The sequence below is a fragment of the Oncorhynchus keta genome, chromosome 30 (assembly GCF_023373465.1).
Source record: "Oncorhynchus keta strain PuntledgeMale-10-30-2019 chromosome 30, Oket_V2, whole genome shotgun sequence".
NCBI classification, from domain to species: domain Eukaryota; kingdom Metazoa; phylum Chordata; class Actinopteri; order Salmoniformes; family Salmonidae; genus Oncorhynchus; species Oncorhynchus keta.
In genome coordinates this window covers 26511245-26525607 of record NC_068450.1, presented here as the reverse complement: position 1 = coordinate 26525607, position 14363 = coordinate 26511245, and the positions used below count along the sequence as shown (strand labels likewise).

Here is a 14363-nt window from a genome sequence, read left to right as displayed (position 1 = left end):
GAGAGGTAGAGAGGTAGAGAGAGAGAGAGAGAGGTAGAGGTAGAGGTAGAGGTAGAGGTAGAGGAAGAGAGATCTAATGTCTTCACCATGCTCCTCGTTTCAGATACCTGGAAGGAAACCTCCTGACATCTGTTCCCAAAGAGCTGTCCAGTCTGAAGCAGCTGTCTCTTGTGTATGTACTGTACCAGGTCTATCAGAGATACGATGTTAACGATGCCAAAGCATTTCCATTTTATTTACATATTTGAAGCAGAGGATATTTTATATTCTTAATTGAAACATAAAAACTGACCAGTTGTGTTCATGTCCTTCCTTGTTTTAAAAAAATTAAATGGTAAGTGGTTTTAGGTCCTTTATAAATATATCATTATGCCAGACAGTTCACTATTGTCTCTGTGGACTTTGAAGGTGTTTGTCCCAGTAGTGATATTGTGTCCTGTTGTGTGTTTGGTATTACACAGCGACCTGAGCAACAACAGCATCAACACTGTGGTCTCCATGACCTTCAGCAACATGACTCAGCTCGCCACTCTGTGAGTTACCATGACAACAAGCCACGGCATGCCTGCTGGCCGCACTGGACCGGTTGGACACAGTGACCAGCGGCCTCAGTCACATTTATAGTCATAACACAGTCACACACACAGTGTTGTGTTCCCATCATTATAACTGTCTCCTCTCTGCTTTCATTTTAATCCCAGGATCCTGAGTTACAACCAGATTCGATGCATCTCGCTAAATGCATTCTATGGGCTTAAATCTCTGCGTCTCTTGTAAGTGTTGCTCCTTCCTCTCCCTATAATACCCTCTCTTCCTCTCCTCTCTTCCTCTCCCTATGATACTCTCTTCCTCTCCTCTCTTCCTCTCCCTATAATACCCTCTCTTCCTCTCCTCTCTTCCTCTCCCTATAATACCCTCTCTTCCTCTCCTCTCTTCCTCTCCTCTCCTCTCTTCCTCTCCCTATAATACCCTCTCTTCCTCTCCTCTCTTCCTCTCCCTATGATACTCTCTTCCTCTCCTCTCTTCCTCTCCCTATAATACCCTCTCTTCCTCTCCCTATGATACTCTCTTCCTCTCCCTATGATACACTCTCTTCCTCTCCTCTCTTCCTCTCCCTATAATACTCTCTTCCTCTCCTCTCTTCCTCTCCCTATAATACCCTCTCTTCCTCTCCTCTCTTCCTCTCCCTATGATACTCTCTTCCTCTCCTCTCTTCCTCTCCCTATAATACCCTCTCTTCCTCTCCCTATGATACTCTCTTCCTCTCCCTATGATACACTCTCTTCCTCTCCTCTCTTCCTCTCCCTATAATACTCTCTTCCTCTCCTCTCTTCCTCTCCTCTCTTCCTCTCCCTATGATACTCTCTTCCTCTCCTCTCTTCGTCTCCCTATAATACTCTCTTCCTCTCCTCTCTTCCTCTCCTCTCTTCCTCTCCCTATGATACTCTCTTCCTCTCCCTATGATACACTCTCTTCCTCTCCTCTCTTCCTCTCCCTATAATACTCTCTTCCTCTCCTCTCTTCCTCTCCCTATGATACTCTCTTCCTCTCCCTATGATACACTCTCTTCCTCTCCTCTCTTCCTCTCCCTATGATACTCTCTTCCTCTCCTCTCTTCCTCTCCCTATGATACTCTCTTCCTCTCCTCTCTTCCTCTCCTCTCTTCCTCTCCCTATGATACTCTCTTCCTCTCCTCTCTTCCTCTCCTCTCTTCCTCTCCCTATAATACCCTCTCTTCCTCTCCTCTCTTCCTCTCCCTATGATACTCTCTTCCTCTACTCTCTTCCTCTCCCTATGATACACTCTCTTCCTCTCCTCTCTTCCTCTCCCTATGATACTCTCTTCCTCTCCTCTCTTCCTCTCCCTATGATACACTCTCTTCCTCTCCTCTCTTCCTCTCCCTATGATACACTCTCTTCCTCTCCTCTCTTCCTCTCCCTATAATACCCTCTCTTCCTCTCCCTATGATACTCTCTTCCTCTCCCTATGATACACTCTCTTCCTCTCCTCTCTTCCTCTCCCTATAATACTCTCTTCCTCTCCTCTCTTCCTCTCCTCTCTTCCTCTCCCTATGATACTCTCTTCCTCTCCTCTCTTCCTCTCCCTATGATACTCTCTTCCTCTCCTCTCTTCCTCTCCCTATAATACTCTCTTTCTCTCCTCTCTTCCTCTCCTCTCTTCCTCTCCCTATGATACTCTCTTCCTCTCCCTATGATACACTCTCTTCCTCTCCTCTCTTCCTCTCCCTATAATACTCTCTTCCTCTCCTCTCTTCCTCTCCTCTCTTCCTCTCCCTATGATACTCTCTTCCTCTCCCTATGATACACTCTCTTCCTCTCCTCTCTTCCTCTCCCTATGATACTCTCTTCCTCTCCTCTCTTCCTCTCCTCTCTTCCTCTCCCTATGATACTCTCTTCCTCTCCTTATGATACACTCTCTTCCTCTCCTCTCTTCCTCTCCCTATAATACCCTCTCTTCCTCTCCTCTCTTCCTCTCCCTATGATACTCTCTTCCTCTCCTCTCTTCCTCTCCTCTCTTCCTCTCCCTATGATACACGCTTCCTCTCCCTATGATACACTCTCTTCCTCTCCTCTCTTCCTCTCCCTATGATACACTCTCTTCCTCTCCTCTCTTCCTCTCCCTATGATACTCTCTTCATCTCCTCTCTTCCTCTCCCTATGATACACTCTCTTCCTCTCCTATCTTCCTCTCCCTATAATACCCTCTCTTCCTCTCCCTATGATACACTCTCTTCCTCTCCTCTCTTCCTCTCCCTATAATACCCTCTCTTCCTCTCCCTATAATACCCTCTCTTCCTCTCCCTATGATACACTCTCTTCCTCTCCTCTCTTCCTCTCCCTATAATACCCTCTCTTCCTCTCCTCTCTTCCTCTCCCTATGATACACTCTCTTTCTCGCCTCTCTTCCTCTCCCTATAATACCCTCTCTTCCTCTCCTCTCTTCCTCTCCCTATGATACCCTCTCTTCCTCTCCTCTCTTCCTCTCCCTATGATACCCTCTCTTCCTCTCCTCTCTTCCTCTCCCTATGATACCCTCTCTTCCTCTCCTCTCTTCCTCTCCCTATGATACCCTCTCTTCCTCTCCTCTCTTCCTCTCCCTATGATACCCTCTCTTACTCTCCTCTCTTCCTCTCCCTATAATACTCTCTTCCTCTCCTCTCTTCCTCTCCCTATGATACCCTCTCTTCCTCTCCACTCTTCCTCTCCCTATAATACCCTCTCTTCCTCTCCTCTCTTCCTCTCCCTATGATACTCTCTTCCTCTCCTCTCTTCCTCTCCCTATAATACCCTCTCTTCCTCTCCACTCTTCCTCTCCCTATGATACTCTCTTCCTCTCCTCTCTTACTCTCCCTATGATACTCTCTTCCTCTCCCTATGATACCCTCTCTTCCTCTCCTCTCTTCCTCTCCCTATGATACTCTCTTCCTCTCCTCTCTTCCTCTCCCTATGATACACTCTTCCTCTCCCTATGATACCCTCTCTTCCTCTCCTCTCTTCCTCTCCCTATGATACTCTCTTCCTCTCCTCTCTTCCTCTCCCTATAATACCCTCTCTTCCTCTCCTCTCTTCCTCTCCCTATGATACTCTCTTCATCTCCTCTCTTCCTCTCCCTATAATACCCCCTCTCCCTCTCCTCTCTTCCTCTCCTTATAATACCCTCTCTTCCTCTCCTCTCTTCCTCTCCCTATGATACCCTCTCTTCCTCTCCTCTCTTCCTCTCCCTATGATACACTCTCTTCCTCTCCTCTCTTCCTCTCCCTATGATACCCTCTCTTCCTCTCCTCTCTTCCTCTCCCTATAATACCCTCTCTTCCTCTCCTCTCTTCCTCTCCCTATGATACTCTCTTCCTCTCCTCTCTTCCTCTCCCTATAATACCCTCTCTTCCTCTCCTCTCTTCCTCTCACTATGATACTCTCTTCCTCTCCTCTCTTCCTCTCCTCTCTTCCTCTCCCTATAATACCATCTCTTCCTCTCCTTATGATACCCTCTCTTCCTCTCCTCTCTTCCTCTCACTATAATACCATCTCTTCCTCTCCTCTCTTCCTCTCCCAATGATACTCTCTTCCTCTCCTCTCTTCCTCTCCCTATAATACCATCTCTTCCTCTCCTTATGATACCCTCTCTTCCTCTCCCAATGATACTCTCTTCCTCTCCTCTCTTCCTCTCCTCTCTTCCTCTCCTTATGATACCATCTCTTCCTCTCCCAATGATACTCTCTTCCTCTCCTCTCTTCCTCTCCCTATAATACCATCTCTTCCTCTCCCTATAATACCCTCTCTTCCTCTCCTCTCTTCCTCTCACTATGATACTCTCTTCCTCTCCTCTCTCCCTCTCCCAATGATACTCTCTTCCTCTCCTCTCTTCCTCTCCCTATAATACCCTCTCTTCCTCTCCTCTCTTCCTATCCTCTCTTCCTCTCCCTATGATACCCTCTCTTCCTCTCCTCTCCTCCTCTCCCTATGATACCCTCTCTTCCTCTCCTCTCTTCCTCTCCCTATGATACCCTCTCTTCCTCTCCCTATGATACCCTCTCTTCCTCTCCTCTCTTCCTCTCCCTATGATACACTCTCTTCCTCTCCTCTCTTCCTCTCCCTATGATACCCTCTCTTCCTCTCCTCTCTTCCTTTCCCTATGATACCCTCTCTTCCTCTCCTCTCTTCCTCTCCCTATAATACTCTCTTCCTCTCCTCTCTTCCTCTCCCTATGATACCCTCTCTTCCTCTCCACTCTTCCTCTCCCTATGATACTCTCTTCCTCTCCTCTCTTCCTCTCCCTATGATACTCTCTTCCTCTCCCTATAATACCCCCTCTTCCTCTCCTCTCTTCCTTTCCCTATAATACCCTCTCTTCCTCTCCTCTCTTCCTCTCCCTATAATACTCTCTTCCTCTCCTCTCTTCCTCTCCCTATGATACCCTCTCTTCCTTTCCACTCTTCCTCTCCCTATAATACCCTCTCTTCCTCTCCTCTCTTCCTCTCCCTATGATACTCTCTTCCTCTCCTCTCTTCCTCTCCCTATAATACCCTCTCTTCCTCTCCACTCTTCCTCTCCCTATGATACTCTCTTCCTCTCCTCTCTTCCTCTCCCTATGATACTCTCTTCCTCTCCCTATGATACCCTCTCTTCCTCTCCTCTCTTCCTCTCCCTATGATACTCTCTTCCTCTCCTCTCTTCCTCTCCCTATGATACACTCTTCCTCTCCCTATGATACCCTCTCTTCCTCTCCTCTCTTCCTCTCCCTATGATACTCTCTTCCTCTCCTCTCTTCCTCTCCCTATAATACCCTCTCTTCCTCTCCTCTCTTCCTCTCCCTATGATACTCTCTTCATCTCCTCTCTTCCTCTCCCTATAATACCCCCTCTCCCTCTCCTCTCTTCCTCTCCCTATAATACCCTCTCTTCCTCTCCTCTCTTCCTCTCCCTATGATACCCTCTCTTCCTCTCCTCTCTTCCTCTCCCTATGATACACTCTCTTCCTCTCCTCTCTTCCTCTCCTCTCTTCCTCTCCCTATGATACTCTCTTCCTCTCCTCTCTTCCTCTCCCTATAATACCCTCTCTTCCTCTCCTCTCTTCCTCTCACTATGATACTCTCTTCCTCTCCTCTCTTCCTCTCCTCTCTTCCTCTCCCTATAATACCATCTCTTCCTCCTCTTATGATACCCTCTCTTCCTCTCCTCTCTTCCTCTCACTATAATACCATCTCTTCCTCTCCTCTCTTCCTCTCCCAATGATACTCTCTTCCTCTCCTCTCTTCCTCTCCCTATAATACCATCTCTTCCTCTCCTTATGATACCCTCTCTTCCTCTCCCAATGATACTCTCTTCCTCTCCTCTCTTCCTCTCCTCTCTTCCTCTCCTTATGATACCATCTCTTCCTCTCCCAATGATACTCTCTTCCTCTCCTCTCTTCCTCTCCCTATAATACCATCTCTTCCTCTCCCTATAATACCCTCTCTTCCTCTCCTCTCTTCCTCTCACTATGATACTCTCTTCCTCTCCTCTCTCCCTCTCCCAATGATACTCTCTTCCTCTCCTCTCTTCCTCTCCCTATAATACCCTCTCTTCCTCTCCTCTCTTCCTATCCTCTCTTCCTCTCCCTATGATACCCTCTCTTCCTCTCCTCTCCTCCTCTCCTATGATACCCTCTCTTCCTCTCCTCTCTTCCTCTCCCTATGATACCCTCTCTTCCTCTCCCTATGATACCCTCTCTTCCTCTCCTCTCTTCCTCTCCCTATGATACACTCTCTTCCTCTCCTCTCTTCCTCTCCCTATGATACCCTCTCTTCCTCTCCTCTCTTCCTTTCCCTATGATACCCTCTCTTCCTCTCCTCTCTTCCTCTCCCTATAATACTGTCTTCCTCTCCTCTCTTCCTCTCCCTATGATACCCTCTCTTCCTCTCCACTCTTCCTCTCCCTATGATACTCTCTTCCTCTCCTCTCTTCCTCTCCCTATGATACTCTCTTCCTCTCCTCTCTTCCTCTCCCTATAATACCCCCTCTTCCTCTCCTCTCTTCCTCTCCCTATAATACCCTCTCTTCCTCTCCTCTCTTCCTCTCCCTATGATACACTCTCTTCATCTCCTCTCTTCCTCTCCCTATGATACCCTCTCTTCCTCTCGTCTCTTCCTCTCCCTATGATACACTCTCTTCCTCTCCTCTCTTCCTCTCCCTATGATACCCTCTCTTCCTCTCCTCTCTTCCTCTCCCTATAATACCCTCTCTTCCTCTCCTCTCTTCCTCTCCCTATGATACTCTCTTCCTCTCCTCTCTTCCTCTCCCTATAATAACCTCTCTTCCTCTCCTCTCTTCCTCTCACTATGATACTCTCTTCCTCTCCTGTCTTCCTCTCCCAATGATACTCTCTTCCTCTCCTCTCTTCCTCTCCCTATAATACCATCTCTTCCTCTCCTTATGATACACTCTCTTCCTCTCCTCTCTTCCTCTCCCTATAATACACTCTCTTCCTCTCCTCTCTTCATCTCCCTATAATACCCTCTCTTCCTCTCCTCTCTTCCTCTCCCTATGATACTCTCTTCCTCTCCCTATAATACCATCTCTTCCTCTCCTTATGATACACTCTCTTCCTCTCCTCTCTTCCTCTCCCTATAATACACTCTCTTCCTCTCATTATGATACACTCTCTTCCTCTCCTCTCTTCCTCTCCCTATAATACTCTATTCCTCTCCTCTCTTCCTCTCCCAATGATACTCTCTTCCTCTCCTCTCTTCCTCTCCCTATAATACCATCTCTTCCTCTCCTTATGATACACTCTCTTCCTCTCCTCTCTTCCTCTCCCTATGATACTCTCTTCGTCTTCTCTCCTCCTCTCCCTATAATACCCTCTCTTCCTCTCCTCTCTTCCTCTCACTATGATACTCTCTTCCTCTCCTCTCTTCCTCTCCATATAATACCCTCTCTTCCTCTCCTCTCTTCCTCTCCCTATAATACCCTCTCTTCCTCTCATTATGATACACTCTCTTCCTCTCCTCTCTTCCTCTCCCTATAATACACTCTCTTCCTCTCCTCTCTTCCTCTCCCTGTGATACTCTCTTCCTCTCCTCTCTTCCTCTCCCTATAATACCCTCTCTTTCTCTCCTTATGATACACTCTCTTCCTCTCCTCTCTTCCTCTCCCTATGATACACGCTTCCTCTCCCTATGATACCCTCTCTTCCTCTCCTCTCTTCCTCTCCCTATGATACTCTCTTCGTCTTCTCTCCTCCTCTCCCTATAATACCCTCTCTTCCTCTCCTCTCTTCATCTCACTATGATACTCTCTTCCTCTCCTCTCTTCCTCTCCATATAATACCCTCTCTTCCTCTCCTCTCTTCCTCTCCCTATAATACCCTCTCTTCCTCTCCTCTCTTCCTCTCCCTATGATACCCTCTTCCTCTCAAATCAAATCAAATCAAATTTATTTATATAGCCCTTCGTACATCAGCTGATATCTCAAAGTGCTGTACAGAAACCCAGCCTAAAACCCCAAACAGCAAACAATGCAGGTGTAAAAGCACTCTCCTCTCTTCCTCTCCCTATAATACCCTCTCTTCCTCTCCTCTCTTCCTCTCCCTATGATACACTCTCTTCCTCTCCTCTCTTCCTCTCCCTATGATACCCTCTCTTCCTCTCCATATGATACCCTCTTCCTCTCCTCTCTTCCTCTCCCTATGATACTCTCTTCCTCTCCTCTCTTCCTCTCCCCTATGATACACTCTCTTCCTCTCCTCTCTTCCTCTCCCTATGATACCCTCTCTTCCTCTCCATATGATACCCTCTTCCTCTCCTTTCTTCCTCTCCCTATGATACTCTCTTCCTCTCCTCTCTTCCTCTCCCTATAATACCCTCTCTTCCTCTCCTCTCTTCCTCTCCCTATAATACCCTCTCTTCCTCTCCTCTCTTCCTCTCCCTATGATACCCTCTTCCTCTCCTCTCTTCCTCTCCCTATAATACCCTCTCTTCCTTTCCTCTCTTCCTCTCCCTATGATACACTCTCTTCCTCTCCTCTCTTCCTCTGCCTATAATACCCTCTCTTCCTCTCCTCTCTTCCTCTCCCTATAATACCCTCTCTTCCTCTCCTCTCTTCCTCTCCCTATGATACCCTCTTCCTCTCCTCTCTTCCTCTCCCTATAATACCCTCTCTTCCTCTCCTCTCTTCCTCTCCCTATAATACACTCTCTTCCTCTCCTCTCTTCCTCTCCCTATGATACTCTCTTCCTCTCCTCTCTTCCTCTCCTCTCTTCCTCTCCCTGTGATACCCTCTCTTCCTCTCCCTGTGATACCCTCTCTTCCTCTCCTCTCTTCCTCTCCCTGTGATACCCTCTCTTCCTCTCCTCTCTTCCTCTCCCTATGATACCCTCTCTTTCTCGCCTCTCTTCCTCTCCCTGTGATACCCTCTCTTCCTCTCCTCTCTTCCTCTCCCTGTGATACCCTCTCTTCATCTCCTCTCTTCCTCTCCCTATGATACCCTCTCTTTCTCGCCTCTCTTCCTCTCCCTATAATACCCTCTCTTCCTCTCCTCTCTTCCTCTCCCTGTGATACCCTCTCTTCCTCTCCTCTCTTCCTCTCCCTATGATACCCTCTCTTCCTCTCCTCTCTTCCTCTCCCTATGATACCCTCTCTTCCTCTCCTCTCTTCCTCTCCTTACGATACACTCTCTTCCTCTCCTCTCTTCCTCTCCCTATAATACACTCTCTTCCTCTCATTATGATACACTCTTTTCCTCTCCTCTCTTCCTCTCCCTATAATACTCTATTCCTCTCCTCTCTTCCTCTCCCAATGATACTCTCTTCCTCTCCTCTCTTCCTCTCCCTATAATACCATCTCTTCCTCTCCTTATGATACACTCTCTTCCTCTCCTCTCTTCCTCTCCCTATGATACTCTCTTCGTCTTCTCTCTTCCTCTCCCTATGATACCCTCTTCCTCTCAAATCAAATCAAATCAAATTTATTTATATAGCCCTTCGTACATCAGCTGATATCTCAAAGTGCTGTACAGAAACCCAGCCTAAAACCCCAAACAGCAAACAATGCAGGTGTAAAAGCACTCTCCTCTCTTCCTCTCCCTATAATACCCTCTCTTCCTCTCCTCTCTTCCTCTCCCTATGATACACTCTCTTCCTCTCCTCTCTTCCTCTCCCTATGATACCCTCTCTTCCTCTCCATATGATACCCTCTTCCTCTCCTCTCTTCCTCTCCCTATGATACTCTCTTCCTCTCCTCTCTTCCTCTCCCTATGATACACTCTCTTCCTCTCCTCTCTTCCTCTCCCTATGATACCCTCTCTTCCTCTCCATATGATACCCTCTTCCTCTCCTTTCTTCCTCTCCCTATGATACTCTCTTCCTCTCCTCTCTTCCTCTCCCTATAATACCCTCTCTTCCTCTCCTCTCTTCCTCTCCCTATAATACCCTCTCTTCCTCTCCTCTCTTCCTCTCCCTATGATACCCTCTTCCTCTCCTCTCTTCCTCTCCCTATAATACCCTCTCTTCCTTTCCTCTCTTCCTCTCCCTATGATACACTCTCTTCCTCTCCTCTCTTCCTCTGCCTATAATACCCTCTCTTCCTCTCCTCTCTTCCTCTCCCTATAATACCCTCTCTTCCTCTCCTCTCTTCCTCTCCCTATGATACCCTCTTCTCTCCTCTCTTCCTCTCCCTATAATACCCTCTCTTCCTCTCCTCTCTTCCTCTCCCTATAATACACTCTCTTCCTCTCCTCTCTTCCTCTCCCTATGATACTCTCTTCCTCTCCTCTCTTCCTCTCCTCTCTTCCTCTCCCTGTGATACCCTCTCTTCCTCTCCCTGTGATACCCTCTCTTCCTCTCCTCTCTTCCTCTCCCTGTGATACCCTCTCTTCCTCTCCTCTCTTCCTCTCCCTATGATACCCTCTCTTTCTCGCCTCTCTTCCTCTCCCTGTGATACCCTCTCTTCCTCTCCTCTCTTCCTCTCCCTGTGATACCCTCTCTTCATCTCCTCTCTTCCTCTCCCTATGATACCCTCTCTTTCTCGCCTCTCTTCCTCTCCCTATAATACCCTCTCTTCCTCTCCTCTCTTCCTCTCCCTGTGATACCCTCTCTTCCTCTCCTCTCTTCCTCTCCCTATGATACCCTCTCTTCCTCTCCTCTCTTCCTCTCCCTATGATACCCTCTCTTCCTCTCCTCTCTTCCTCTCCTTATGATACACTCTCTTCCTCTCCTCTCTTCCTCTCCCTATAATACACTCTCTTCCTCTCATTATGATACACTCTCTTCCTCTCCTCTCTTCCTCTCCCTATAATACTCTATTCCTCTCCTCTCTTCCTCTCCCAATGATACTCTCTTCCTCTCCTCTCTTCCTCTCCCTATAATACAATCTCTTCCTCTCCTTATGATACACTCTCTTCCTCTCCTCTCTTCCTCTCCCTATGATACTCTCTTCGTCTTCTCTCCTCCTCTCCCTATAATACCCTCTCTTCCTCTCCTCTCTTCCTCTCACTATGATACTCTCTTCCTCTCCTCTCTTCCTCTCCATATAATACCCTCTCTTCCTCTCCTCTCTTCCTCTCCCTATAATACCCTCTCTTCCTCTCATTATGATACACTCTCTTCCTCTCCTCTCTTCCTCTCCCTATAATACACTCTCTTCCTCTCCTCTCTTCCTCTCCCTATGATACTCTCTTCCTCTCCTCTCTTCCTCTCCCTATAATACCCTCTCTTTCTCTCCTTATGATACACTCTCTTCCTCTCCTCTCTTCCTCTCCCTATGATACACGCTTCCTCTCCCTATGATACCCTCTCTTCCTCTCCTCTCTTCCTCTCCCTATGATACTCTCTTCGTCTTCTCTCCTCCTCTCCCTATAATACCCTCTCTTCCTCTCCTCTCTTCCTCTCACTATGATACTCTCTTCCTCTCCTCTCTTCCTCTCCATATAATACCCTCTCTTCCTCTCCTCTCTTCCTCTCCCTATAATACCCTCTCTTCCTCTCCTCTCTTCCTCTCCCTATGATACCCTCTTCCTCTCCTCTCTTCCTCTCCCTATAATACCCTCTCTTCCTCTCCTCTCTTCCTCTCCCTATGATACACTCTCTTCCTCTCCTCTCTTCCTCTCCCTATGATACCCTCTCTTCCTCTCCATATGATACCCTCTTCCTCTCCTCTCTTCCTCTCCCTATGATACTCTCTTCCTCTCCTCTCTTCCTCTCCCTATGATACACTCTCTTCCTCTCCTCTCTTCCTCTCCCTATGATACCCTCTCTTCCTCTCCATATGATACCCTCTTCCTCTCCTTTCTTCCTCTCCCTATGATACTCTCTTCCTCTCCTCTCTTCCTCTCCCTATAATACCCTCTCTTCCTCTCCTCTCTTCCTCTCCCTATAATACCCTCTCTTCCTCTCCTCTCTTCCTCTCCCTATGATACCCTCTTCCTCTCCTCTCTTCCTCTCCCTATAATACCCTCTCTTCCTTTCCTCTCTTCCTCTCCCTATGATACACTCTCTTCCTCTCCTCTCTTCCTCTGCCTATAATACCCTCTCTTCCTCTCCTCTCTTCCACTCCCTATAATACCCTCTCTTCCTCTCCTCTCTTCCTCTCCCTATGATACCCTCTTCCTCTCCTCTCTTCCTCTCCCTATAATACCCTCTCTTCCTCTCCTCTCTTCCTCTCCCTATAATACACTCTCTTCCTCTCCTCCTCTCCCTATGATACTCTCTTCCTCTCCTCTCTTCCTCTCCTCTCTTCCTCTCCCTGTGATACCCTCTCTTCCTCTCCCTGTGATACCCTCTCTTCCTCTCCTCTCTTCCTCTCCCTGTGATACCCTCTCTTCCTCTCCTCTCTTCCTCTCCCTTTGATACCCTCTCTTTCTCGCCTCTCTTCCTCTCCATATGATACCCTCTTCCTCTCCTCTCTTCCTCTCCCTATAATACCCTCTCTTCCTCTCCTCTCTTCCTCTCCCTATAATACACTCTCTTCCTCTCCTCTCTTCCTCTCCCTATGATACTCTCTTCCTCTCCTCTCTTCCTCTCCTCTCTTCCTCTCCCTGTGATACCCTCTCTTCCTCTCCCTGTGATACCCTCTCTTCCTCTCCTCTCTTCCTCTCCCTATGATACCCTCTCTTTCTCGCCTCTCTTCCTCTCCCTATAATACCCTCTCTTCCTCTCCTCTCTTCCTCTCCCTGTGATACCCTCTCTTCCTCTCCTCTCTTCCTCTCCCTATGATACCCTCTCTTCCTCTCCTCTCTTCCTCTCCCTATGATACCCTCTCTTCCTCTCCTCTCTTCCTCTCCATATGATACCCACTCTTTCTCGCCTCTCTTCCTCTCCCTGTGATACCCTCTCTTCCTCTCCTCTCTTCCTCTCCCTATGATACCCTCTCTTCCTCTCCTCTCTTCCTCTCCCTATGATACCCTCTCTTCCTCTAATCTCTTCCTCTCCCTATGATACCCACTCTTTCTCGCCTCTCTTCCTCTCCCTATGATACCCTCTCCTCCTCTCCTCTCTTCCTCTCCCTATGATACCCTCTCTTCCTCTTCTTCCCTTATTTCCTCTTTTCCTCTCTCCTCTCTCCTCTCCCTCCTCTCCTCTCTTCCTCTCTCCCCCTCGCCCCCTCTCCATCCAGAGTGCTGTGTGATAAATGGGCCCTCCACCTCCCAGACTGCTTGTGATCCATCTTCCCTTCCACCTCTGACTCCAAAACAACTCCAAATAAAAAAACATAAAGAACAGAAGCTAAACGCTCTTTCTTCTTCTACTCTTCTTTCTCTGTTCAGATAAAATACTCCTTATTAACTTGGGCCAGGGGGTGACTGTTGAAACACAACAGACTGCAGATACGCCACAGGGTCTGGGCTAAGAAAGCAGCACAGGGCCAAGCAGTGTCTCTCTCTCTCTTATTCTCTGTCTCTGTCTCGTTGTCTCTCTTTATTTCTCTCTCTCTCTCTCACACACATTCTCTCACTCTCTCTCTGCCTCTGTCGCTCTCTTTCTCTCTCCCCCTCTCCCTCGCTGTCTATCTTAACAGTAAACATTACACTCAGAAGTTCCAAAAGAATAAAAACATTACAAATGTCATATTATGTCTATATACAGTCTCTCTCTGAATGACATCTAATGGAATGTGAACCCAGAGAGGCAGATCACCACTGGGGTTAGTCACATGCTAAAGGCTGGGGACTAGGACGCTGCCTGGGGACCCTCTGCGTGTGGGGCAACAATCCCCCTATCCCTCACGCTCTCCTTGTTTACAATCTATTTCAGGACTCTCCACGGAAACGACCTTTCAACTATACCAGAGGGAACCTTCAACCACTTAACATCTCTGTCTCATCTGTGAGTGTGAAATTACTGTGAGGTCTTTCACAATAGTAATAATAAAGGCACACACACACACAATCTCTCTCTCTCACTCACACACCAACCCCCCCTCCCCACACAGACCCACTACTGCCGCAGAATGTAGAATCCGTTTTACTTGTTTGACTTCGTGAAACGTGAAGTATCAGAAAACTCAACACGAGTAAAGAGCAGTGTTGTGCTGGGAGAGTAGGCCACACAGAACATCTTTGAGACAGAGAGTGAGAGGGGGAGAGAGAGAGAAATAGAGAGGGAGGCAGAGAGAGAGGGAGACGGAGAGAGAGGGGGGAGTGAGAGGGGGGAGAGAGAGAGTGAGAGAGCGGGTGGGAGAGAGAGAGAGAGAGGGAGCGGAGGAGAGAGAAAGAGAGAGAGGCAGAGAGACATTGCATTTCTTTGGTTCTCTCCCTCCCCCCTCCCCCTCTCTCTCTATCTCTACCCTCCCACTCTCTCCCCATCTCACTCTCTCTCTCTCCCTCCCCCTCTCTCTCCCTCTCCGTCTCTCCCTCCCTGTCTCTCCCTCCC

The 14363-nt window shown here is 48.1% G+C and overlaps 1 protein-coding gene across 2 annotated transcripts in view; it reads left to right on the top strand.

The window, feature by feature from the left end:
* LOC118375671 (slit homolog 3 protein-like) overlaps positions 1-14363 on the top strand; it is a 501749-nt gene that overhangs the window by 422492 nt on the left and 64894 nt on the right. For both annotated transcript variants that reach the window (XM_052488085.1, XM_052488084.1), the window contains 4 exons: positions 104-172; positions 462-533; positions 702-773; positions 13746-13817. In XM_052488085.1, the coding sequence (XP_052344045.1) occupies positions 104-172; positions 462-533; positions 702-773; positions 13746-13817 (285 nt within the window). The remainder of the gene's footprint in view (positions 1-103; positions 173-461; positions 534-701; positions 774-13745; positions 13818-14363) is intronic.